Source organism: Temnothorax nylanderi, unplaced genomic scaffold (genome assembly GCF_030848795.1).
Source record: "Temnothorax nylanderi isolate EJ_2023f unplaced genomic scaffold, tnyl_v1.0 TNYL_tig0061_pilon, whole genome shotgun sequence".
NCBI lineage: Eukaryota > Metazoa > Arthropoda > Insecta > Hymenoptera > Formicidae > Temnothorax > Temnothorax nylanderi.
In genome coordinates, this window is record NW_027249123.1 from 920,119 (window position 1) to 948,116 (window position 27,998).

Genomic DNA, 27,998 nt, shown 5'->3' on the forward strand with positions numbered 1-27,998 from the left:
GGAATTTTTTATGTCATAATGTAACTACCACTTTTTGCTTATCATCTCCGAAGCACGTATAAGTTAGTGATGTGTAATTGCTGTGTCACATAATTAATAATCTTGCGCATCTAGAACTTGTACAAAACGAACGAACATTATCAAGATATTTCACAATTTTCCATTAGATTCATATATAGGCAAATAAAAAGTTATAGCGGATATATCTCGTGCTGATATAAATTCAAGAACAAAAAGGCAAACTTTTACTTCACATAAATGTTGCTGTTGGACTCAGGGTAAGATTTTTTCCGAGTTAATATGGATTATATTAGCAATGTTCCATTATCTTTTTTTTTTTAAATTAGATATGTAATTATGCTTAAGGCAGATTAAATTATTAACTTAAGACCTGTCGATATTGGTATAATGAAAATTAGAATGGAGGTAAAACATAAAATATTGATTTCAACATTGTCTCATAAAAATATCAAATATTCTATACATACAATAAAATATAAATTGAAGCAAAAAGTCGAAGAGGAGGAAACATATCTTTAGAGAATTACTCATCCACGTGCAGTCGATATTATCTGTTTCATGTTTGCATACATAATTTAATGGATCGCAACAATATTAATAATTAAATATTAAGTTATATAAATTATAACTCAAGAATAATCAAGAAATTAGATTTTGAGATGTATTTAATAATTCCAAAGTGATATTTGTCAGATATGCATATATTACGTATATTATCTGATTGTATAGTTAAATAAATAAAACACATTATCTGTTTGCAACGGATTATTAACACGTTTGAGATATAAGATTTTCAAATTTCTCTCTACGTACATATATATATTGTACCTTTAGAAGAATATTGTCACAACTCAAAAGATTTTGATTTTAAGTTAAGCCCATAAAAAGAAGGCCTAAAATGTTACCTACGTGCTACAAAATGTGTCACAGGTCTACATGCGAAATCCATCACACGAGGCAGAAGTGTCATTATTCTTTTAAACCGGTTACGTTGTGATCGCTGAATAACGCGATGAATGGTGTCATAAGTGAATTAACAAGTAAATCACACCAACTCCTTCAAGAACCAGTATAAGTTCCATTATAACAAAATACTGTAATTGTAATTGCGTTAGTTATCTCACAATTCACAGAAATTGTATTGTTTTTCTTCTCTCCTGAAAATTGTGAATATTTGAATTGGGACCCGTATTCTTCTAGGGTTGCAAATATCTCTATAACCATAAAGCACCACGAGAGACTCTACTCACAACGATGTTCTGCTTACACAGATAAAAATAAAAATATTAAAAATATCTTTTCCATGTTCGATCATGTGTGTTCGATTATATGTGTCTTTTTGTTAAGATCATATCCCTTACAGATTTCCATCGCAAGAACTCGACATAAATAGGAATTGTATCAAGATTAATATGTACGTGGTAATCCCACCTATCATCTAAAAGGACAATATCATAAAATAAAGCTAAACATACCTACTTACATTTATTTAGTGAAAGCAAATGATTCATCACTCACCTTAGTGAGGAGCGTAGCGTCCACAGTAAACCCCTTTGCGGAGAATGTATTTTCGGAATGCGATAGTTGCAAGGAAAATAGCTGCATCTGCAACGTCCAATCAGAAAATTGTTAAATATACGATTAACGGGTGTAATTATGAATTTGGTAAATTGCTGTAGTAAAAATCGCATTAGTATACGTGGGACGTAATTAGAAAAATATATAAAATATGCCACTAATGTTGTAAATTGTTTAAATCTACCTCGTATTTTATTTGCTTATTGCTGGTGCTGTTGAACACGTCATGAACGGTGCTCCTGATCTCTACGACTTGAGTCTTGCCGGTCTCGCAAGCCCATACTATCAACACTATTTTTATAAGGTAATATATTGAAGTTGTAATAAAAAGCAAGTAATAAAGCTGTCGTTCCTGATTGCTCATAGACGCATCCCCTTTTATTTCCATTAAGTAAAAGTACAGATTGAAGGTGACTTGAGTGAAAGTCATAACTGTCGTAGAAAGAAGTTGTAAACTGAAAACCATTTTTAGCATCTGTACTGCGTCGCTGATTGCCAGGTGCTGCTTCTTCAAAGCTATGATCTCCATCAGTAGGAATGGATTTCTCTCCTCGTGACAGGTATCGCTCAAGAGATATGGCTCACCATTCGTCACGAGTTCTCGTAGATTCGCCAGATTGTCGTTGACTTGCTTGAAACAAGCTTTTAATATGCAAACACAATTCATATATAGCATATCCATTATAAATCCCAGTAAGAAGATGTATAGTACAAGAAGTAGGCGCAAGTAATCAATTTGTATTGTGATAGAATACATCGGTAAATCCACAAGTACAAGAAGAAATCCAAGAATGTCCTTGGTATGGATAAGTCTAGATAAATTTTCATATGATTTCAAGGGTAATTTCGAAGAGAGCTCCAGTATGGTCTGAAGAAAACGTATTCGTGGTCCACTCAAAATGAATGTGGTGACTACTGTGAAACCACCGATAATGTAAAAGAAATTGCGTTCAATAATCCTGGATGTTGAGCTTTTAAATGCAACGTCTTTCGAAATATTGATGTCATAGAGAGTTTTTAATTCGAGAGTGCAAAAGATGCAGATAATGATGATGGATAGAATATAGCGTGGTTTGCAAGCCTTGATGGTCGAAGCGTTGATCTTGTATGGAAATATTCCCAGAATGCGACAAAACCAGAAGCAAGGATACATCAACGACACAAAATCCGTAGCGCGGAATAGCTGACATGTTTTTCCTTTTCTTTTATCTTTCCGTCCTTGGAACATCGATGACGAATTGAACATGTTTGCCGAAGTTATGAGAGAACGATAATCTATTTCATAGACTATAATCTATGAAATATTAATTATGTTGTCAATGCATTATGGCATCAACGTGTTTACAAGAATTTCTCTCCCAACTGCAATTTTATTGCTGTTTCCACGGCGATTGCATAAACCGACGTGAACTTTTCGTAGTCTACCTACACCGTACGAGTTTAATTTTTAAACTACTGACAATTATTGCTTCGTGTAGCGAAACGGGACTTCCCTCAGGAATTCTTAAGTCATAATGTGTGTGTGTGTGTGTGTGTGTGTGTGTGTGTGTATGTGTGTGTAACTATGACTTTTTGCTTATCAGCTCCAGAGCATGTATAAGTTAATTATCCATAGTTTTTGTATCACATAATTCATAATCGTGCGCATCTAGAACATGTACAAAACTAACGAACATTATCAAGATATTTCACTATCTTCCATTAGATTCATATATAGGTAAATGAAAAGTTATAGCAGAAATATATCGTGCTGATATAAAGTCAAGAACAAAAAGATAAATTTTTACTTCAAATAAAATAAAGAATTTTTCATCAATATAATGTATTTGATTTAATTTTTTATAATATAACTGACAAAAAATAATACTACTTGATAAAACGACTAATTAATTGCATTTTACGTATTTAATGTATGTGTAGATCTCTTCCCTTATAGAAGAAGCTACTGTTGCGACAAAAGTACCTAGAGACCTAAATTTATAGCAATTACTGTAATATTTACTATAGTTGCATTAATTTTTTACAACTACAGTCTTTCTGTAACATTTTTCTGTACGGGACGAAAAGATCTTTTCTCAGATCTGTTATGATCATTAACACTATACTTACTTTCTGCTGCTTTCTGATTTTTGTGAATATACATAATACATGTTTTAATAAAATTAAATGCTTTTCATATTTTTATTTATAAAATGCCTTTTATACTTGTCATTGTGTTTTATTGAAATTAGAAATGTAACGATGCTCAAAGCAGATTAAGTATTTAATTTGATATCTGTATAAATTAGAATGTACAAAGGAAATAAAATATAGATTTAAAAATCGTGTCATAAAGATATCAAATATTCTCTACACACGCAATAAGAATATGGATTTTGAATTAAACAAAAAGTCGAAGAATAGAGTAACTATTTTGGAGAATTACTCGTCCACGTGTGTATTATGCAGTCGATATTATCTTCATGTTTGCATACATATAATTTGATGAGTCACAACACTTACACATCATTATTTTACACGATTATAACCCAAGGGTACAGTTGTCGATCGAAGAGCACCATGGTTACTTAACGCCTAACAAAATTTCCCTTTAGTCTTGTCTCATTCGAGGCAGAAACTGTTCGCAGTTTTGAACTTAAATTCGCTGAGTGTAAACAAGACGACCAATCTAGTTCGCGTATTCAACGACAAAAATCAGAGTTAAAGATAACACTTGGAAAAGAAGTGTAATCATGAAGTTATCGCAATCATATTAACGTTATAGTGCATTGACATAAAATTAACAGTTTTTACTTTTTAATCTACGACTGAGACATTTATGTTCTCATGACATTCCGCTCATCATGTTCAATTTATCATTGAAATTTCGTGGACAAGTATTGCATAATTGGCGGGTTCTTCAAGTCACAGACTTTCAATCCCTGATGTACCCCTGCTTCATCTTTTGCTACATTCTTGGAATATTCCCATACAAGATCAACGCATTGACTTTCAAGATTTCTAAACCCCGCTGCATGTTATCAACCGTTGTTATTTGTGTTACCAGCGTTTACTCATTCATACTGCTTTATGATGTTATCATTTCTGAAAAGGTTACTTTTGGAAATTTATCGTGGACTTCTAGTGGTACCTGCTACTTTATATTTACTAGTTTCATAACGATCGTCACATACATCTTGAGTGGTCCACGGATGCGCTTGCTTCAGGCCATAATGGATGTCTCTTCAAAACTGCCTTCGAAAACGTATAGAAAATTATCCAGACTGATCTACACGAAAGACATTATCAGTTTCTTTTTGTTCATCGTAATAACGCTACTATGTTTTAACAAGCTGAATATCAGTCTTACACTGAAGTTGTTCACAATATACATTAGTTTAGTGGAATTTCATATGAATATGCTATACTTCAATTGTGTTTGTATATTAAAAGCTTGTTTTAAGAGAATCAATGACAATCTTGCGAATCTTCGGGAACCCGTGGTTAAGAATGCGCCGCATCTATTCAATCGGATCTATCACAAGCAGGGAAATATGTTCCTACTGATGGAACTCAAAGCTCTGAAAAAGGAGCATCTGATAATCAGCGATACAGTGCAGATGTTGAACTTAGTCTTCAGCTTACAGCTTCTCGCTTCCATAGCCACAATTTTCTGCGATATTACTTTCAGCCTGTATTTTTACGCATCGAAGTGGCCAGGACTCACAAATGAGTTACAAGAAGATCTTTGGTACTCATATTTCTTAGCGCTCATAATATATCAGTCGTTAAAAATATCTTCGATTATCTGGGCCTGTGAGACCGGTAAGAATCAAGCTCTTGAAATCGGCACGACTGTTCACCTCGTGTTTAACAGTATTAGCGATGAAGATGTGAAAAACGAGGTAATATATTGTAATGTAATTAAATTTGAACATTTTTATGAAAATTTTTTTAATATTAATTGTGATTTATTTGAATATTGAATCTATTAGAGTCATAATTATTTGATTTTATACTTAACTCTGTGGTGCTCTAACGTTGCAGTTGCAGCTGTTCTCTTTGCAAATATTGCAACGCAAAAATATTTTTTCAGCAAAGGGTCTTAATGTGGACGCGACACTTCTCGCTGCAGTGAGTACCTAATTGATTATTTGTTTTTATTAATTAAATAAATGTTGCTTACTCTGATTTTGTTTTCAGTAGATTGTTGGTAACATTACTACATACCTATTAATTTTAATGCAGTTTCTATTGATGTCGAATTCCTGCAATGGAAAGTCTACAAACAATATTACGTGAATAAACTAAATAATAAAAGGTATATAATCAAACGATAAAATGTTTTTAAATATTAAATATATTCTTTTTGCGATTTGTCTTAAAAATATATTATATAAAATATTTAATCTGAAAATGTATATTTCATTCACATTTGTGTCATTTCAGATATATATGTAACGAATTTTTGTCTAACATTAATATACAATTTTATAATATATCCAAAGACAATTTTTATATGATAAAGGAATGTGTTGAAGGAAATGTTATTTAGTAAGAACAGACACATAATAGGTAATATTAGATATTAATTGTTATACATTTAGTTAGTAAACATGTACGAAAATAATTATACTTATACTTGGGTTGCAATTTCAAAATCGGCTTCGATCTCTGTTGAGATAATCTTTAGTGAATGGTTTGACGGATTCATTCTTATTTTAATAAAAAATGCTAATGTGAAATAATGAATTGTTTTTGTTTCTATAAAATATAAGAATCACAATCACAAATAACTGTTTCTTCTCTCGTAACTTTTTATTTCATTGTTTTTCTTGAAAATAATTAATAGTCTGATCAAGAAGCGATAACGGAATCGACGATAGCGAACGACGTCTTCCCTTTTCTTCTTTTTTTGTCTTTATTTCGTTGAATTTAACAAACAGAGACAAATAAAATATATATTTACTGATTACTCTCTATAATGTATCATCTTTTTCAAAAAATATATGCACTGTGCACATTGAGATGTAAAAGTATATAAAATTATATTCCTTTATTGAACACAGGAAAATTAAAAGAATAGAATATTTAAAATTGTTTTACAAAAATAAAAAGAATTTTACGTTGCAGATAAACATTATGTGAAAAATATGTATCTTTTTTCAGATTTCGCGTTTCTACTTAGAAATATTTGCATGTGAATGTTTCAAACTAAATACAAAATGTACGAAAAATATTTTTGTTTTTTAAATAGATATTATCTAACGTTTAATATATCCTGGAGCATGAAAAATGAAAGCAGATGAAGTTATTAATAAAAATATCTTTGCATATAAAAGCAAATAATTTTTAATAATGAACAAAGTGTTGAAATTTTATGACAGTAATATTCCTCGTTTATTTTATTAGTACTAATTAAATCTCTTTTATATAAAACCACCTAAAATTACAATTGTAAAGTATAGTATGTTGCATGTTGTACACTGTACATTTCAAATCATATTTAAACAATTAGAATTTTAAATTTGAATAATGACATTTAATAACATCATTATATGTCGGTCTCATTGTAAATAAATTGTACAAAGTTTCTGCTAATATATTATTGATTAAATATTATTGATATACATTATTGATTAAAGTGTTGATTAATTAATTAAGTTCCGCCACGTTTGATGCCGTAATTTTTAAAAGCTTTTTTTATCGATCTGGTTTTGTACAAACTAAATATGATAAATGTAATTAGTATAATATGATTAATGTAATTAGTATTTTAAATTATTGACTTACAAATTTAACGTTATTTTTTTCAATAAATCTCATTATTTTTTCTTATCGCGTTTTCGCGAATTGTATTCGAGATAAAGCATCTTTCTCTATTTCTGTCGTTCAACGGTAAAGTAAATTGTTCTTATACATTGTTGCATAAATTATTTCTTTGTATTGCCAATGAAAAAGTATTGTAATGAGTGGAGATGTCTCGAGCAAAGAAAATTCATGTGTTGTCTCGAAATATCTGTCACGGTTTTAAAGTCCAAAGGTAGAGAGAGATGAAAAGGAAAAACCCGCAATATTTCTCTTATATCCTTTTTAATATTCCGATCTCATGAATCGTGTATCTGCGAGTAGCAAACGCGAAAATGATCGACCTGATTAAACCGGAAGTTTTCCCTGTGCTAGTCGAATGATTATTTCAAGTAGACATTAATGTAACAGACAGAGATTAGTCGGCTTCTAACTTGAATAGATATTAATACGAGATGGATTTTTGATCAATATGCTAATCTGAACTCTGAACTGTCTTTCAAGATTATTTTTAGTCTTACAAGAGTTTGCAAATAAATTTCGCGGAGCACACACACACACACACACACACACACACACACAATTTCGTGTTACGTAAATAGCTAATCTTACTTCATATGCAACGAGAAACGTCAACTGTTTCGTGTTTACATTATATGTAAACTCCTTTACCGCGAGATTTCAGGAGCGCGATAAATCTTTTATTTCAAATTCGTCTCGTACACACACATGCGCATTCTTATCACTATCCGGTACGAGTTTACGTAAGAACGTCACTCGCAAATTTTGAGGGCTCTATGTATATTTTGTATTTTGTACTTCCAAACGGGCGCTCGTAAACACCGCAGTGTGTCACTCCTTATGTGCGCTCATATAACAGAAAAATAACACTGTGTATAAAAGCTAAACTCCTCGCCTGCAAAAGCAACGGTGAATAGCGAGAGATGCGTTTCTCTATACGAAATAAAATAAAATAATTAGAAGTCGTATTATACATATGTAAATTTCATCATCAAGAATTTTCACTTCGTTCTCTTATAATTTTTAAACTTGTGATAATTTTGTCGCAATCTTCCCCTTTTCTCTTATTATTTAACTCAAATTTTAGTTTAGTGGAAAAAAAAGAGAATAATGTATTTTAAGTTATTCGATATTTAAGAAAAAGTGAAACGCAGTCGAGACCCGAGTTCACAATCGCGCTTCACAATCCTTTTATATGACGTGGGTTGTCAAGCGTGTTAAGAAGTTACGATTTAAGATATTGGCGTGCTGTCGGAGCGACAACGCGAAAAAGCCGTTTATTCTCTATTTAGAGAAGAAAGAGAAAGAGAGACAGAGAAACAGAGAGAGAGAGAGAGAGAAAGAGAGCTGGCGCTCGCGTAACGCTAAAGTAACGTTGAATATAAAAGCGGCAGTGATCTCGCCGGAAGATATACACACGAACGGAGAACGAAGATTTCGCGTGACTGGCAGCCGAGAGAAAAGCAGATGGGAGGGAAATTCTGGGCGGAACGCCGAGCGCGGCATCCCTTCGTGTCTCTCAGTCGCGGCTATACGTGACGTCCTCGTTAAAATATAACCGCCAACGCGCCCGTGTCTATAAGGCTCCACAGGTCGCACCGACTCCGCGCGACAGGTCGATTCGGAACGAAATAAAATCCGTTTTTCGAGTCGCACAGCTAAACGAACGGGCTCCGTCGGATTTACCGTCGTACGTAACGCGAGCCGGAGAGTCAGCCTTGTAATAGTCGAGGCCATTAGATCGCGACTTAAGAATAGATGAGGCAGCGTCTCGTCAAATTATTTTCGTCGTAAACTTCTTATAACAAAAGTATATTTTTACAACAAAAATTATTGGTAAAATAAACCACCGGTGTAAAACTCGAGATGCGCCTCTCAATGTTCTTAATAAGTAACATTGTGACATTAAAAGTTAAAAAGGAAGACGGAGAGGAATAATAGCTGGAGGGTAAACATTTTTTTGCAATTAACTGTTGCAAATAAAGTATTTAATTACTTACATTGTTCATTTATGCGGAATATACATACATATATGAAATATGAACAAAATATGTACTGTCGCGCGTTTTGAAGAAAAGAGAATACGCGCAATGTTCTCTTTGATCTTTCAGGGTGCTTCAGTCATTTCAGATTTTGCCTCATCTATCTACACTGTCTATTGGAGAGGTCATTTGTCACCACGTTACAAGTTAGAACAGAAAAATCGACTTTCACGTAAAGAGATATAAAGGAGAGAGAAAGAGAAAAGGAGACAGATCGAAAATTGCAGAGGAGCGATGGCGGTTGCGCGGAAAGAGAAATGGACGAAAAAAAGCTCATTTCTGCGGAGGTTTATCGGTCGGAGGATCCCTCCCCCCGTTATATTGCGAAGGGAAGCATATGTTCCGGCCACTCTGTCCCCTTCTTTGCACCAATGTGCACGCGAACGCTTCCCGTTTTCCCGTCTCCGACACCGGTGTAACGGCTGCGTTTTATAAAGTACGTGACTCCTCGACGGGGATGTGCATTCGCGTCTCCCCGCCACGTTCTATCCTCACTCTCTCTCTCTCTCTCTCCTTCCGTCACGTCTCCCTCGATTCATTTCCCCTGAAGCTATTGTCTTCGCACCATCCGTGCTCTCGTATCCCGATCGCGATCGCGATGCGTTTCAATTCCCGTTCGATGTCGCGGTTTCGCGCGATGTTTGCGAAATCCATAACGCTCGCTTTATCCCTCGACGACGTGATGGACGCGGAACATCGACGGATAACCGTCAATAAATAGATGGATTAAGTTGAAATGGAACAATAATATTTGGAGACAGCGTTGCATTCGTAAATCAGAAAGAAATCCGCGATTTGACATTATTATTGAAAAATGTTCTCAATTGCACGTAGATGCGTCTCTCGATCAAAGAAGATTTTACAGGTTTAACTGATTTACCGGGGAGCTGCAAAGTAGCGCGTGATTAATCTTTGAGAGGCGCAAAATTGATTTGCGTCCCGACAACTCTGCCGCTTAATAATCCCGTAGAGCCGCAAATCGGATTCGGAAGAGCTTATTGCGGTCGTATAATAATAAGTAAGGGAAGGATCTCCCGTTACCTTTTATGCCGCGATGTTTTACTGTGACTCCAAAGAAAGATGAGGTAAGATAAGATTATAGAACGGATAAATGGAGGTAGATGGAGACGCGCAATTTAAAAGAGTAGTGACTAATTCGCAGAATAGTCGGAAAAAGGAAAGCCAAGTGGAAAGAAAAATTAAAAAAAGACAGAAAAAGATAAGAAGAGCCGTCGTAAGATAAGAAGAGAAATAAAGGAGGAATATAGTAGTCGAAAAATGAAAGGACCTCTTATCATTACAGGGTGTTACATGCAAAATCCATAAAAGAATATTCAGAATAAGCAACAGAACAATTCACGAACTAAATACAGAGAGAGAGAATAGCACACTGATTTTTCTATAAAAAGTTATAATCTGTAAGCATCTGTACGCCCTACACTGCTAATCCAAGTGGGTTATTTTTACACGCATAAACGTCTAAAAATGACACATTTGACTGAAGCTCTTTTCACATGTTTCTTCATGTATTAAATTACGTCATTTAACGTTTAATCGTACTAAATTAAAAGTTAATACGTACAATCGTGTTAAATGATTTAAAACGGCAAAAATATGTAAGCAGAACTAATAGCTTTAGCTAAAATAACACACTTGGATTTACAGTGTGTGAATAAGCCGAATGGAAAGATTATGCTTACTTTTGCATTACAAGATTGGGAAACGCATCGCGCGGTCACGTCGATTAAACGTCTCACAAGCGCGACAACCGTGTTCGCTGAGACTTGTCCTCATGTAATTTCCAAGACATTGTTCAATAAAACAGCTCGGTGTCTCATTGGCAAAGAGCTCCCGGCCAGCCGGCCGACCGACCGACCGGCCGACCGAATGTGAGTGTCGTGCTTTTAACATTATTGGAGAACCGCGTGAATTTTCCCGGACGTCGGATATTCCTGCGAGAGAGAGAGAGAGAGAGAGAGAGAGAGCCGGTCTTCGAATTCGAAATAATACCGGCGAACGCGCGCCGCGCTGGCGCTTAGGAATATTTCATTAATGCCAGAGGAGATGCTCGATCCCTCTTCTCTTCCCCCGACTCCTCGTCGTGTATATACACGGCAAGCTGCTTTTATTCGACCGCGGTACGATGTGGGCCGTACCCCGACCATTAGCCTAGACACAGGCGAGACGCGAGCTTTTTGTCCTCGCGGTCGCGACCCGACAGAACGGATAATGGATACTTAAGCGCCCTGTTACGCACCCTGCCGAGTCCCCTTCTTGGCTCGTTTCGAGCTTGGCAACCCTCCCTAGATGAGATGGGTGGTAGCAACAGTATCCGTCTCGTCGCGCCCTTCTTCGCGACCCTTCGCGCGACGCGAGGGTCGACCATTGACGTCGACGACAAGGAAAATAATTGGAGAGGAGGAAGAGAAACGTCAAAATCGCACAGCATTGCGTTTCCTCTTTTATAGTATTCTGTGTTCTATTTAATATATTATCCTATAAATAATGCCGCAGTGGACACGATTCGAATTAGTCTTAAATTATGAGCCGGATTTTGGGCTGATCGCAATCTTGCTCTTTATCTTAATTGATCGACGACTTACGGTGGTAACGACGTAAAATATATAACACAAGGAAAGAATTTAGTTTGCCTGCTAAAGAAACATTTCAATTAGCAATAACACGTAATTGTGTTACACAATTTGTGTACCTATATGTTCGTTATACCGTCATATCGATGGATTTTTATGACAGATCCTTGTGCTCGTTAAATCGCTCTTTAGCAGCACGTTTTTGCAAAGTACATGACCCATAAAGAGTGAAACGGCCCTATGGTTTTTTATAGGAGTAATCTTTATTTTAAGTTGTTTGAATTTACATAAAAGTAGGATACTGACCTAGGTTATGTATACACACGCTATTTAAAGAAACATTTTAAGAAATGCTATTATTTATTTTACAAACTTATTTCTGTAATATTAAAAAAATTAGAACATTTTTATTTATAAAAAGAATGGAAAATGTATTTTTGAATAACTACATATGCACGCATCAGATTTTATCATTAAAAATTGATAAGTGAAGTAACGCACTGTAACATTCGCGGTTTGAAGCTTTTACATAATGCACATTAATGTAAAATATGTAAATGAATAAACGGTAATTCACGTCACACATGAAACATTGATCTGCATCACCGAACGATGTACATGAATAATCTTTAAATAATGACAAGGTTGCTCCTATTCCGAGCGCGATTTTGTGTTCTTAAAATGAATTGTCGTTGCTTCATATAACGCTCAAAATGTTGAAAATATCTGCGGGTAAGGTCGCGGGGAAGAGAATCGGACGTAATTAGAAATGTGACAGCCACGGCAACGGCGACGGAAATAAATATATCATCGTCGGAACGAGTGCATATGCCGTGCACGCGCGGTCGGGGGCCGAAATAGAAATCTCCATCCCCCACGCGCACGCCTGCGCCCGCGCCGGCAGTTATCCTATCCATTTTCGTGAAATTTCGCTGGCAGGATATACGAATTACAAGTTAGACTTCGTTAAAATTTCACGGTATGTCAGACCCGCGCGGCCCGCCTATATAATACAAACGGAACGCGGGGGGAAAAAGGGGGAAGCGTGCTCGCGCGCGCTGCCGAGTACACAAGTCTTCCCTGAAAAATAGATGGGATTCAGAACAGGTCACGGACCATCGTCGCTCCTCGCGAAAGCCTTCTTTTCCCTCGAGAACACGTAAACGCGCTCTCGATGCAAGCCCAAGTAACTGCGACCTCGATCGCTGCAACTGTCCCTCTAATGCGATTTTCAAATCGGTAAAGTATTGTAGCTTGCACTTAAAACTACTCGCGTGTGTTTTGCCATAACTACATTTGTTCGCAATTTTCATACATAAATCACGAAACGTAAATAATTTAATATTTTTTCAATTTGCAGTATTTTTAATATAAATTTATTATTTCAGAATATGAGAGGAATGTCACTTTGTGTTGGAACGAATAATACACACGAAAAATAAAATAGTACAGAAATATCTCACGCTAAAAAAGAGATCAAGCGATATATTATAATTATTATATATATACAATAACGCAACAGTATATAATAAGTAAATATAATATCCTGTTGGCACAGCGATGCGATTTTACCAATATTAATGAAGCAAACGATTGTTAATTTGGTATTGTAATATAACTTTGTAGCATGAAACTGAACATGAATTTATTGAAAGAGGCAGGGAAAAGATTAGAAAAGAAGAATAATATTCTAACGCTGTAAACAATATCAATTTAAAAACATTAATGTAAGAAGAAAATAAAAGAAAGAAATTGAAAAGTGTGAGGTACGAAAAAAGAGAGATGAGAAAGGAGTCGTAACAGAGAGACAGAAATCGTACGGTGTACATGCAGGTTGTCCCGATGGTGTCCTGGGACACAATGGGATCCGTACATAATAAAGCACTTGGTTTTCGGTTTGGTCATGGCTTTAGGATTGAGCGAAGGCGAACGAGACGCTTAATTACCCCGGCAAATTAAGTGGAAACAGCCTGATTAGTGGTTCCTGTCTAGCTGCTGATGGTATTCCCGGATTCGCAAGTGGTCGCGTTTCCCGTCCTTCCGTGTGCACGACCCTTTATAAATTCTGCGGCTGCGAGAGAAGCGGCGGGGGAGGAAGATAGCGAGAGAACACGAGAGAGAGAGAGAGAGAAAGAGAGAAAGAGAGAAAGGGAGAAGGGAAGAGAGACCGGGGGTGAGGTGCAACTATGGCAGTACAATTTCGTGGCTGATGCACTTCTCTCGCGTATATATCGCGATATGAATTCCAGCCCGATACCTCGGCTCAATTTCGGCGAATCTTCTGTGCGAATGCGCGTATGCGCGCCCATGCGTTTTGTTTGATCGTTTGATGTTTCGCGATGACTGCCACGTGCCAATTAACGGCTCTCGCAATCAAGTAATGGCCAAGTCTATTTAACGTATTAACCGTGTCCAGCGTACTTTCTCGATGTTCGTAGTATTTATACCATAGATGGAAGAAAACAATATTGTACATTTTTAATCTTGAATTACTTATTACGGCGTTACTTTAAGTCTCGCGTTTGGGAGTTATTAAAAAACAAAGAAAGTGTTCATTTAATTTGGTAGACGAGAAGCGTATTTAAAGAAATAATTAACTTATACATATTAAATAGCTACGGTCGATTTTCTCCTCGGCTACTTTTAATACACTTCGGTACATCTCGTTTCTTACACTCGCTTTGGACGATTAGTTAATCTACAATGAAACCTCTGGAAAACTTTCGCAAATTGGCAAAGTCGTTACAAATTAGTACGCCACATTAATATTCTCTTCGTTAATGCCGTGTCGATTATTAGCGAGTTAGATATCCAATTGGATATTCCAGAGTGGCGTAATTACAGTATCCCGTCGGCTGTCAGCCATTACATAATCCGCGGATGGGCACCCTAGACAGGCCAATTAATTAGGCGTCCCGCATCCGGATTATAATTCTCAGCGGGGCTGCTGGCCCGACCACGCGTTGACATTGACTACTTTTCTTGCCGCGCGCACGGAACCGTTGGCCAAACATGTACGATACCGTTGACGTTGATCCATCACTAATACGAAGACGTAACGACGTACCGATATAGCTGTCTCAAAATTAATGGCCTATCTTCAAACGAACGTTCCAAGGAACGTTCGTTAATCAATTTGAGATCGACTCTCTTCTAGTAAATATCCGAATACAAAGAGAATAAAAAAATTAAAGGATAAGAATTCTAAAAAATTTAATAAGAAAATTGGAAATTGAAAATTGTATATTATAAAAGTCCTGTAAAATCATCGAAGATTAATTAAATTATTCTAATGGCAATGAAATGATACGTAGTATTGACGCACACGAAATATTCGGAAGAGTCGAGCTTTCACATTCACGAGCAGCGCAGCCAAATTAAGTGCGTAACTACTGTCTACTCTCACGAGCGTCCCATTTCCTTGGGATGGATCAAAGCAAGAGGAGCTCGAAATATCGAAATAAATTGCTCCTTTTCTTCGCGAGGGGCGCGCATCGTGCCGCGAAAACATTTTTCCCGTCGGAAATAAAGCGAGTCGAAAGTTCACGGTGTTGTGACGTTTCTTGTTTCTCGGGGCTTCTCGGCCGTGATTGGAAAGCTTTCATCGTTCTCGTTTCTTATCGCTTTTTATACGCTCTTATTATACCTTCGCGTGTATTTCAAATACGACGAGCAGAATGAGAAACGACATAATTCTCTTCTGTGAGATAATCTATTTCTCGCGGCACTCGAAACTCGAAACTTAAAAATAATGCATAACAGGATAGTTCTGTCTCGTGCTTTCAATTATTTTCACGGATTATATATATTTACATATTTTCATGATTCTTAATTTATTAACTTAAGTACAAGTGATTTACGGAAAAAATTTTTCTTCATTTAATATCATGATAATAATAATAGAATACAATATAAGATTCTCATAAAATTTTTTCTTTATAACTAGACATACAAACAGTCTTTTTCTTCTTTTATAGCATTTGTAAGAAAGCCAATTAAAATGTACAAGTAATCGTCGGTGGATGGGGAATTCACGTGGCATGCGGTTCAGAACGGCTATGCAATGCAACGAGCAATTTCGGGACGGAGAAAGTCACCCGACAATTAACCATAAAGCCGCGTACGTGGAATTAGCATTATAATTGCAGGGGGGTTGCGGTTAAATCGCTCGCACCCTCCACGCTAGCGAGTCCACCACGTCGCGCCGCCGCGCCATCGTAAAACGCAGACTAACGTACAGGCCTCGGGATACCGTCGCGTCGGCGACCGTCGTCCGCGCTTTCCGTAATTCCGTCCCTTTCTCGCTCCCTTTTCTTTGCGTGTGAATAGTTACAGAATCAGGGTACTGGCGTGTGAAACGAAAAAAACTTTCGAAATTCACCGTACGCAATGACGATAGATACGTTACTCCGACGGCGAGATTTACTCTCGGCGAGCAAGGGGACGCGTCGATTTGCTTGTGTTAAATAAGGCTAAAACTTGTTAAATCCGCCGTATTCGCCGAAGATCGAGAAACGCGATATGGATTTACGTATTTACGCAAGACGAACGATCGTCGCTCAATTCCGACACTCTCGACACTCGTTCGCGGGCAAGATACACGATCTTTCTTCTTTTTCTTTAATTATAATGGCCCCTGCCTCCTTTCGGGACGCAATACGGCCAGAAGATTCACGATCATAGCTGAACATGGCTGAACATAGCTTCGAATTCGCATTTCATGTATCGTACGACAAGCTATGTCGGGCGTATTGATTGGCTACTCGAGAACTTGTCTATTATATGCAGCCAATTAACATGCTTTAAAAAATTTATTACTGTGAAAGTGATGATTCTCGTGTAGTGATTGCTTGATAAGGATCCGAACCAAGGATCGAAACGTCGTAGCGTTTGTGTATTTATATATTTGCCAATTGACTCGTAATAAAACTCCTTATCAGTGTTAATCAATATTGGCGCAACACTCTTTCATTTTTGGCTTAAAAAATTTGTCATACGATACATGAAATAAATACTGTCCGCGACTACGGCGATAGGAAAAATTTGGTAAGAGTAGCAGGGGAGGTGTACAGCTGCGTCGAGCGTCTTCCAGGAAAGCCGAGCGCGAGCCTAAAAAACGTAAACAACTCGGGCTCGGCCGTTCGGCCTCGGCGACCAATGTGACCATATACGGCAGTCGAGTCGAGCGACGGCGACGGCTTGTGAGCGACGTTTTTTTTAGTCCCGTACGATCTCTCCCTACGAAATACCAAGTAAATGGAAACTTTTTCGGCGCGGCGAGACGCGTGCGACGAGCAGGAACGCGAAATTCATACGCGGAGTGTCTTTATATTGTGCAAAGATGAATTAATCCGTTTTGAATACGTTAAAGCGTTACTTCGACCCAGCTGCGTACGCATGTAGCTCATTTTTCGAGAACTTTAGCGAGTTTTCGCATAATATCGCTCGTATTCAATTAGTCCGTATCTACAATAGCTGTAGTAAGCCTCAAGCCGTAAGAATTGACCAATTACAGGCGAATGTGAGGAGAATAATCGACTGTGATTGGCCAATTCTTACGACTTACGACTTAAAACATCCATTGTAGATCGGGTCTTATTACTCAGCGAAGCAATGAATCGGCGGTATCGGCGTCGCACGCAGCATTAACGTTTGACGAACGCATCTTTTCCCTCCTCTCCTTCCGATTTTTAACGGTTATATATTCAATCAGTGATGTACAAATTTTACAAGACCGCGAGCATCACGCCGCGGCTTCTCGGTAACGTGAGTGGTGAAGTAGGCTGTGGAAAAACGCGTATGTAAATCCATCTCGCGTCTCTCGATATTCCGCAAGTGGTGTCGAATTAATATTATTCATCGCGCCATAGAATACGGCGATTCGACAAGTTTTTTCTCATTTAACGCAAGCGAGAGAGAATCGACGTATCCTTCGCCTCCTTACTCCTTGCTCGCCGAGAGTGAATCTCGTCGTCGGAGTTATCTATCATCGTTGCGTATATCGGACTTTGAATCTTTGAAAATTTCCGTTTTAACGCGCACCGTGCCTACCCCCATCCTATCCCCACCACTCGCGAGAGCAGGGACTGCCGGGAGCGGGGAGTGCCGGGGACTGCCGGGGAGTCGGGTCCGATCGCGGAACGCGCGCCGCGCGGGTCTGACGGCGAGTTGAGTTTTGAGTTGCGATACTTGCGATCGCTACGCGTTTCTCGCGTCTTTTTATCCGCCGGATGCGAATCTCGTGTGCGAGCTAGTGTCGGGAGTGCCGAATCGAGCGACGGACGATTGTGTTTCGAGTGCACTGGCGGTCCGTGCGATCGCGATTTACGTGTCTTGTGACGTTCGACGGCGGCGGCGGCGGCGGCGCAATTTACCTACTCGACCATTGCATATGGCGGATTTGATTTCCTGGCTCGGTATCCCGCGACGATACGCAGAACGCGGGTAAATCGCAATCGCTATTTGTCGAAAATATACTTCGCGTATGGACATAAACGATTCGGAGTGCTTGTACTTTTGATAGACGCCCGGCTTTTCTGAAAGGGACATTCTCACCCCGCTCCCCGCCGCGCTCTTCCCAAATTCCTCGTATATACCGTAGTCGCGTTACGTTAGCGCGAGATCGGGTCGCGCCTGCTTCGCGTTTCTCCGTGTCTTTTTATCCGCCGGATGTGAATCTCGTGTGCGAACTAGTGTCGGGAGTGCCGAATCGAGCGACGGACGATTGTCTCGAGTGCACCGGTGGTCCGCGCAATTGCGATTTACGCATTTTGCGACGTTCGACGGCGGCGGCGGCGGCGGCGACGCAATCTACCTACTCGACCATCGCATATATGGCGGATTTCCTGACTCGGTATCCTGGTTCGACGATGACGACGGTACGCAGAACGCAGATGAGTAGCAATCGCTTTTATTTGTCGAAAATATACCTTGCGTATAGCGTATAAATAAACGGTTCTGAGTGCTTGTACTTTTGATGGACGGTCGGTTATTATTCTCGATTTATTTCGCCCGGCTTTTCTGAAAGGGACGTTCTCGTCCCGCCTCCCCGCCGCGCTCTTCCCGAATTCCTCGTATATACCGTAGTATATGCTTTACGTTAGCGCGAGATCGTGTCGCGCCTGCTTCGCGTTTTTCGTGTCTTTTTGCCTGTCGAGAAGAAGTTTTGCGCGTAGACGAGTGTCCGGAGGGTCGGACTCCGACGGGTGTGATGTGAATTCTCGCCTGCGAACGAGGATCGAGCGACGGGCGATCGTTTCGACGTTCGTTTCGATGCGTACGTAAGTCCATACAATCGCGATTAGGGTATTAGGCGTCAAGGTATCGCATCTTATCGCGTCGCTGCGCATAACGGATTTCGAAAGTTTCGATTTTGCGAGACGCGGAGTGAATTGCGAGGGGGGAGGGGGAGGCATCCTTCGCCGCGACGTAAGCCGGGTTTAGGGTTGCGTCGTTGCGAAACTGGTAATTAAAAGATTTATGAATCAGAAATTAATTTTTAAATTATTAATTACTCTAACCTCACCGACGAGCGAGCTTAAAGCGTTAACGCGCTTCGGGAGAGAATAGGGAAGCCAAAACGGCCCCGGGCGGTTAAGCTGACGAATCGCGCAAAAATCACGAGCTCGCGAACATCGACACGTGGAAGCCCTCAAACATTGACGGTCCATTCGGTCATTGAGCTTCTCACCCTCGAAGCGGCGATGGTTAGGTCAAGCCTCCGTGGGTTAGGGTAGGTCGGCTCAGGTCGACCGGCCGTCGTGGGTACGACGTCTATACACGTACGAGTTTGGCTCGCAAGTCCGGCGAGCTTGATTCGCGAGCCGGACTCGAACGTTTTTTTTACACACGAAAGGAAAATGTGCGAATTTGGCTCATCTGACGCCGATCCTGGCTCGTGACATCCCATCCACGAACGAGCAGAAGCCGAGCCGAGCCGAGCCGAGCCGGATTTGCGAGCCAAACTCGTACGTGTGTAGACCCCCTTAATAGAAGTGAGTTTCGACGCGAGCTGACCGATTATTTTATAATGCCAGTACGCCTAATTTCACGCTGCTAGTGCTGTTACGTCGCGGCGAAGAATGCCTCCCCCCGCCCCCGCGCAATTCACTCCGCGTCCCGCGGATCTGTCAAGTTGGCACGACAGTCTACGAATTTCAAAAAAATACTATTAGTTCTGATAGCACTTTTCATAGTTCTACAGTTTCTGATAAAAATTAAAAAGAGTTTCGTATTCCTTATATTAAGCGAATCTAGCACGGCACTCTCTCCTCTAAAGTACCAAAACGCGTTGAATAATATAATATTTGACAACAGAGAGAGTTCCCGATAGTTCTAATCGAATTCCACACATATATACAATTTTAGATCGATATTCCACCAATTAACAATTTTTAAATAATTTTCAATATCCGCGCTCAGCATGACGCTCAATGACAAGTGTCGTGCTGATGATTTTCCGCGGTTTAACGATTATTTTCGATAGGTTCGTGCCAACTTCACAGATCCACTTTCGTCGTTCTATATTGACCTATCCGCCTATCGTATCGTACCTCGCGTTACAATACACTGCTGCATATCACAGAGAGATCTCCTCCTTCCTGTTGGTTTGCATAACATCGCAACACGGTTGGAAACAATAACCGGTTAACCAGGCGTAAGGTATCCCTTAATAACGTACAACCCGACTTCAGAACCGATCGAATTGGTAATTAGTCACGCCGCCGAGAGTTCCTATAACGATCCTTCCGTATCGCATAATACCGGATTGGACCGAGGCGTCGTCGTATCGTGACGTGTCATATGGATAGCGACAGCCGGGTCAAACTAGACAACCTGGTGCACGTAGATTAGTGTCGCCAGCGTCACCGTTGCTGGCTAATCGGATGGGTTTGTACATCCGATGTGCGCTCGAATGAGGGAGAGAGAAAATGATATCTATTACTGGATATCTATTACTAGATACATAATCGTTTCCCGTGCTCGTTCAAGCCTATTTGTGTCAATATCAATTTTTAATTCACCAAAAAATTAGTAGTTACAGGCAACTGTGACATTTATTTTACACTTTATTAACACTGTAAGTTTGTAGAGAACAGATTTGTTTTTGCGCAACTCGGTCTTTTTACTGCCTTCCTGCTGCTCTCTACTTTTTTTTACTGCTTTAAAGTACACATTGTGTGGAAAAAAAACGAAGGAACGCTGACGTTTAGATTTCTGATACAGCTGCTCTCTTCTTGCTGCGCTATCGTTAAATCTTTCCTACGTTTGAAATCCTCATTTATTCCCGTCAGCCATGTCGGCCATAAAACAGAAGATTTGTACTACTACTCATAACACTAACATTAAACTCCGCCCAGTCGTGAATCGATATAACTTTATGATAGCGTGGACGAGAGGGTAATACCGAGGGTAATATAGCATACATAAAATTACGTCCTTAGAAAGTAGCTAAGCTATCCATTAGTTCGTACATTTTTAACGGGTTAAATAAATCTATGGTCTTTTTTTTATATCAGTACTGTTTCATTTTCTCTTGATTATTATTGATAAAAGAAATTATTAAACAATTGACGGTTTATAAGTTCTCAAATTGCAAACCAGGGCAATAAAATCAGGAATTTTATTTAATTCCCAGAGAATTGCTATTATCGAGTTATTGACATTTTTTTGAAAAATTGGAATTTTTTCAATTCGTGTCATACCCCGGAGATAGTCACGTTTAAATACACAATGCTGCAGGAATTTTGGGACGATGATGAGAAAAAAGTCGGTCATCACATTCGAAATCTCCTCTCAGTATAATAGCGCAAATTTTTACATCGAATATTATATTTGACCAATGAGTTCAGTGAGCTCTTTGAAATGGAAAGGAGAGCGGTGAGAGGGTCGAGATGCTGAATTTAGGATTTAGGTTAGCGGGAGGGCCGCGGATGCTGTTGGCGATCGAAGGGGACGAGAAGTCGGGAGGGATAATTAGTTGGTAAGCTTCTTCTGTCGGGGGGAAAATAAAAGGGTATGGACCCACTCTCCCACGTAATCGCTTATTTACTCGAGGCTACCGCGAACCCTTCGTGACTGTATATTCAGACAACTTGAGCGTTCGACTGCCGTTAATTGGGTTATATTCTCCTCTCATGCCCACCTCCGCACAACCGCACACTCGTACCTACTACCAACTCATTCCCCGTTCGAGGTTGAGCGAGTTGACCGCGTGATTATATCTTCTTCACTTCGAATCACGGAGAGGATGACCGGCCTGGATGAATCGATTACGCCAACAAAGGCAGGATAGAAAGTATACAACCTGTGTTTTGTAACACGGTTGATTTGACGAACGCTCTTCTTAAAAGCTATATCTTTTCAGTTCTATGTCGTCCAACAATAAGTGTAGTAATTAGTCAAATTATGTTAATGAACAAGTGATCGGGAATAATTGATTTCAATTGTAGAATTCTTTCGAATTTTCGTAACTTCTTCGTACCTAGAATTTACATCACTTTCAGCGTTCTTATCCTACTGGCACTCTTTGAGCTGTAATTTGCAATGCATATAGCAATATGCGACAAAACAAGTTGCAAAATTTGTATGCTCGTGACTCGTACATTTAATGACCCATGAATTTATGGCTCTCTAAATTTAATGGATCAAAATATAACGTTTTGTTGTGAATGTACATATGTAGATTAATATCCGCTTTCGGTCGAAACACAGGAAAAGTTTCTTTCTGTCCCTCCCTCGCTCTCTCTTCCCTGCGTGTCCCTCGAATAATTACGGAATCAGGGTACTGGGTGTGAAACGAAAACTTTCGAAATTTACCGTACGCAATGACGGTAGATACGTTACTCCGACGGCGAGCAAGGAGACGCGAATTCGCCGATTCGCTCGCGTTAAATAAGACTAAAATTGGTTAAATCCGCCGTATTCTATGGTGCGATAAATCAATTAATTCGACGCCAATTGCGAACGTCGAGAAACGCGATATGGATTTACGTACTTACGCAACAAGATGAACGATCGTCACTCAATTCCGACACTCTCGACACTCGTTCGCGGGCAAGACACATACGATTTTTCTTCTTCTTTAATTATAATGGCTTCTGCCTCCTTTCGAGACGCAATACAGCCAGAAGATTCACCATCGACGGGTTAGAGAACGCGAGAAACGCGAAGCGGGCTGAACACAGCTTCGAATTCGCACTTATGTCCATTTTTACCAATGTGGATTAACTTTAATCTCGATTTAATTTACTTTTTATCTTTTTCTAATTCTTAAAATTAGAAAAAAATAAAAAGTTATAAGTTAAACCGAGATTAAAGTTAATCTATGTTGGTAGAAATAAACATTAGGCTGATATTTCATGTATCATACGACGAGCTATGTTGGGCGTACCGATTGGCTACTCGAGAACTTCTCTATTGTGCAGCCAATTAACATGTTTAAAAAATTTATCGTGCGGCACATGAAATACTGTCCGCGACTACGGCAACAAGAAAAACTTGGTAATAAATTCTTTTATCGAAACTATTCTTTCACCTATATTTTGATAATTACGTGCAGAGTGAATTTTTCTGTTTCTGACATCTTTTTGCATTTCTCGTAAATAGAACTCCCGATGGAGAGAGAAAATATCGCTTGGATATAATTAAATAAAGAATACCATCTCTGAAATTTATAAGCGACAATATAAGATAATGGCCATTCCCTGTTTCGTCATTTATTGAAAACTTATCGGTAAAAGCTTTTTAACTGATTACATAAATCAAGGAAAGGCATAGAATAGCAGAATAAACAAGTATGCAAGTAAATAAATGCGCGAGGTATCGTAGCGTTTAATTACCGCGAAACGAGCTATCTGCTATCATTAATAATTAATTAATTGTCATCATTATATGCAAACGATTAATTGATAATTGCCGGAATAATTTATGTAGACGCCACTAATTAGTCCACTCTGCACGCTGTTCATTCCAACTGTCGATAATGCAACAACAATTGTCATTATTATGAAATAACGCCAAGTTATGATAAGTTAATATATACTTATCCTATACTATTATATTATATGTATATATTTATTTGTTTTGCTTAATTTAACACATTTCATGCGGAGTTGACTTTTCCGGGACAGAATTATGGAAAGCGCGGACGACCGCGGTCGCCGACGGTATTCCGAGGAAAGAAAAGTCATCCTTTCCTCTGCGATCTTCGTATGCCAAACGAGTTCACGGGAGGCCCTCGGGAGAGAGGCGGTCGGCGAACGTTATTAATATCTTTCACGTGTAATCCGTCAACAAGTCCCCCCCACAGCGGTGTCTCGGGTAACAAAAAGCTCGGGAGGGTTCCGTGAAAGGCTCGGGCGGTCAGTCACGCTGCATGGTGGCGCGTTATCAAGGGGGGATATAAATGCGCGAGTCTATCGATTTCGTGTCCGACTTTTCGCGCGGGGCGCGTGTGTCAAACGGAGCGAGTTGCCCCCGTTAGAAGCGGGGGACGAAGGGCCGGGCATCTCCGCGGCTTGCAAAGGGCCGTTGTAAATTACGTTTTGACATCGTGACGGCGCGGGTATATCGGTACACGTCACGTAAGCTACGATGCGAGCGGCGATGTTACGAAATTGGAAGCTGCCGGGAAGGGCCCGATGATCCGCTACCAAAGAGCATCGTTACTTCGTTTAATTAACTCTTTAATTGGATACTTCTCTTTTTTTCCGTGACGTAACCCGAGCGTTTCACGTGAATTTTTTTAAAATAAACAAAGATTCGCGGACATGTGTTTATACGTAGGTAATATGTATGACACGTGGGATAATTTAAAAGAAGTGGTAGAGATGAATTCTGTTGGCATATTTCGACGAAAGTCAAGATTTTAAAGTTAACCGAGCGGATGCATATGCCAATCGAATTCGTAAAAGGTATATCTCCTCGATCTCCTTTTCCCATACAAGTTCTTTGCAAAAACCAAAGAATTACCCATTCACAACTTCCTATGGAGATCGACAAATATATTCTATGCTGGTAGTACTTAAAAATGTTTTTGCACTTTTAGGCAAGGTATAAACTTGGTACTAGGTTACATGCTATTTCTCTTCATTGATTATCTCGAAATTTCTTAACTCGTAATAAGCGTGTAAGTTCACGAGTTCTTTTTAGTTTATTTCTGTCTTGAAATTTTTAGTGGAATTCACACCATGCAATAGAAACGAAAGTTTTAAATATCGTAGAGATTTTGTCAACTATTTATTTCTAGATACCTTTCCCCCAATAAAATTTTTCGTACACGGTTGACTGACATCCGTATCGTCTTCTAACGTTGAAACAACATATAGAATTGCGATGGGCTCGGAGATAGCCGCGGAAACGAACTCATTGGGCAATCGACGCCCTTAACTTTAGGTACGCGAGAGGGCGGAGATTTCGTCTCAGAAATGAGGCAAAAATAAAATCGCAAGGTAGCTTCGTCTCTCCTAGATCCGCGTTAACGCACGTATTCTTCATGCACGTTCTTCTCTTCGCCCGCGCTCTTGTCGCATCATTCCATTCCGCGTGTTTGCCCTCTCTTCCTCCATCTCCTGATCTCCTCCGCTCCTATTTCACACGACGCGACGTATATAGAGCATTTCTTATTCGTGCCGCCAGCGAGCCAGCCAGCCATCCAACCAGCCCTCACGCCGGCAGTCATCCTACAAGCAACCCGGCACGTAAATTATTATGCGAACAAACAATGCGAAACGAGCGTTCCAACGTCCCATAAAACAGCGCGAATCCCAAGCGATTTTCGTGCGCGCTGCGACTCAGCCTCGGTCTTGCGAATGACCCCCGCCTCCCTGCTAAACCTTTCTTCTCCTCCTCGTTTAGAATCCCCTGCTCTTAACAAGACCATATCCGCAAATTCCTCAAGATTATACAATTTTACGGAGCGATCCCGGTTCCATCTTTCAGTCGTCGCCCCGTCGCTTATATCCGTTGGTTCCCGTGTCGGGTTGAAAAATCCGAGATTCCGAATTCGGACGGGTGGCGAGTCATCGTTTAAAATGAAACCGTTCCGAAAGGAATTCCACCGTATTATTCGATCACTCTTTCCTCACTTTACATGCGGCACGGCGGCTTTCAATATTTCGCGACGGCGGATATTTTATTGCATATCGACGGCGCCGGGTATTTGTTGGATATATTAAATGCGTCACTTGTATATGCGGGATGTCCCGAGTCCCGAATATCTGAAGGATGAATTCTTTTATTCTCTTCATCCATATTGAGATATCGAGGTCGATATCGCTGACTAAATTATTAACAACAACAAAAAAAGAAAAATTCCGATGATGAGACTTAATTGATTTGCGATTGCTGACAACAGCTATGTAGTTTAAACGCTCTTATTCAATTGCGACCGTTATCGGACGACAATCGAGCCGTGGAAATCTCTGCTTAAAGGGCGCCTCGGAAAGTATTCCTCGGTCGCGTTATCTCTTCTTTCCTTATCGCGATGCGACTATCTACTTCCGAACAGGAATACACGAATATAACCACACGGTTAAAGCGATCGTAAACAGTGTTCGAGGTGGCCGTATCACAGAGATAACGGCTAAAGTTAGTCTCTGTGAAGTTGGCACCTCACTTTAAAAAATCCGGAGTTTTAGCAACAGTTCCATTTGCACTAGTTCTATAGTTCCTGATAGGTTTTAGAGATAGTTCCGTTGATTTAGTTATAAAAAAAAAATTTGAAAATATGAGGTGCTAACTTCCCGTGGCAGCTCAAGTTTCGAAAAAATTAATTTCAACCATGAAATTCTATAGTTCTCGAAGAGTTCTACAGTTCTTGATAGTTTTAGCAATGGTTCCGGTCATTAAGTATTTTTAAACAAATTTTTAATCTGACCGCTGGCACCTTAAGTTTCAAAAAAATTGATTTTCTTTGGAAAGATCGACCGGCAGGAGAGGAAGAAAAAAAAATTAATCTATAAACAGTAATCAAAAAGATTCACCCATATCGAATTAAAAAGTACAATTGACTCGTCCTAGAACACTATCGAAAGTGATATATACAGTCATTTCGTTCGAAAACACTGTATAAGCTTTGTCGCATATACACTGTTAAATTTGTAATGTCAAATTACATATTCAATTTAAGCTATTTTTAACCATTCTTATAAGTCGCTACTGCTTCTACTCAATATGTCGTTAATTTAACTGAAATAATGTTAAATATCGATGCTACGAGATTTATATCAATATTACTCGTATAACGAACTCTCCGTGAATATATCTCCGATTCTGCAGTATTTATTTAATGTTCAAGTATTATCGGGAATGTTTGAGTATTTTATCGATGGCGGATTATTTACAGTAAAAATATATAAAATATAAGTTTATTTGCGATATCATACTCAACGATAATGTTTTTCTGGATTTTTTTCGAACGTCTTGGCATTATTTATTCACTTCGATATTACTTGCTACGAGAATGAAAACAGCTCTCGAGGCGTGACGTTCGATATGCATAACAATCGAAAAGGATTTCCAAGGATATAAATGAAATTATTTTAAATTTGACACATGTCGTTTCTCGTAAATTTAATCTTATCGATTGGTTGTCCTCGCTTTTGCGAAACCGTTATTCATATTCTATAACTCTAAGTGCACAGGAAACAATTATTCCTCGGTGGTTGACAGCGCTAATAAATTTATCGATAACGTAAAAAATCCGATTATAAATAAATACTCAATATTATTGGAGAAATGTTTCCTCTCACCGAGAGATTCTTGACGAACGAAAGTGTAGGAATCGTGATGGGAGATTAATGCTGTCGATTTAGCGTCACGCGAGAGGCTTTAAAATGAGTTGCCTATCGCGAGCACCATTACGCCTCCCGCATTACTCATCCCGGGTTAAGCGGTGACAAAGCCAAGCTAAAACTTTCAAGTTCGACTTCCCCGGATCCGTAGGTCGCGGTTGCTG

At 39.2% G+C, this 27,998-nt stretch overlaps 3 protein-coding genes across 5 annotated transcripts in view; 2 read left to right on the forward strand and 1 right to left on the reverse strand.

The window, feature by feature from the left end:
• The window catches only part of LOC139773410 (uncharacterized), a 511,404-nt gene that overhangs the window by 377,529 nt on the left and 105,877 nt on the right, over window positions 1-27,998 (forward strand). The window lies entirely within an intron of this gene.
• LOC139773431 (uncharacterized) lies at window positions 1,379-2,872 on the reverse strand. Its single transcript, XM_071707863.1, has 3 exons — window positions 1,784-2,872; window positions 1,540-1,626; window positions 1,379-1,459 (listed from the first exon to the last, which is right to left on the reverse strand). The coding sequence occupies exons 1-3, from the start codon at window positions 2,843-2,845 to the stop codon at window positions 1,379-1,381; spliced, it is 1,230 nt and encodes a 409-aa protein (XP_071563964.1). The 5' UTR covers window positions 2,846-2,872.
• LOC139773441 (uncharacterized) lies at window positions 4,178-7,015 on the forward strand. 3 transcript variants are annotated; one of them, XR_011718344.1, is made up of 5 exons: window positions 4,178-5,483; window positions 5,626-5,712; window positions 5,785-5,899; window positions 6,028-6,153; window positions 6,748-7,015. XR_011718344.1 is itself a non-coding variant. In XM_071707872.1 (4 exons), exons 1-3 carry the CDS (start codon window positions 4,443-4,445, stop codon window positions 5,878-5,880), a joined length of 1,224 nt encoding a protein of 407 aa, XP_071563973.1. In that variant the 5' UTR covers window positions 4,178-4,442; the 3' UTR covers window positions 5,881-5,899; window positions 6,028-6,330. The 3 variants fall into 3 exon arrangements, 2 of the variants coding, with proteins under 2 accessions (XP_071563973.1, XP_071563974.1); XM_071707872.1 differs by lacking the exon at window positions 6,748-7,015 and having other exon boundaries at window positions 6,028-6,330; XM_071707873.1 differs by lacking the exons at window positions 6,028-6,153; window positions 6,748-7,015 and having other exon boundaries at window positions 5,782-5,868.

Excerpts from the sequence above, each read along its gene's own strand:
- LOC139773441 (XM_071707872.1), top strand. The coding sequence starts at position 4,443 with ATGTTCAATTTATCATTGAAATTTCGTGGACAAGTATTGCATAATTGG. Across the intron at positions 5,484-5,625 it reads ATGAAGATGTGAAAAACGAG|TTGCAGCTGTTCTCTTTGCA; the intron begins GTAATATATTGT and ends CTAACGTTGCAG. Across the intron at positions 5,713-5,784 it reads ACGCGACACTTCTCGCTGCA|ATTGTTGGTAACATTACTAC; the intron begins GTGAGTACCTAA and ends TGTTTTCAGTAG.
- LOC139773431 (XM_071707863.1), bottom strand. The coding sequence starts at position 2,845 with ATGTTCAATTCGTCATCGATGTTCCAAGGACGGAAAGATAAAAGAAAA. Across the intron at positions 1,627-1,783 it reads ATAAGCAAATAAAATACGAG|ATGCAGCTATTTTCCTTGCA; the intron begins GTAGATTTAAAC and ends TGGACGTTGCAG. Across the intron at positions 1,460-1,539 it reads ACGCTACGCTCCTCACTAAG|ATGATAGGTGGGATTACCAC; the intron begins GTGAGTGATGAA and ends TTGTCCTTTTAG.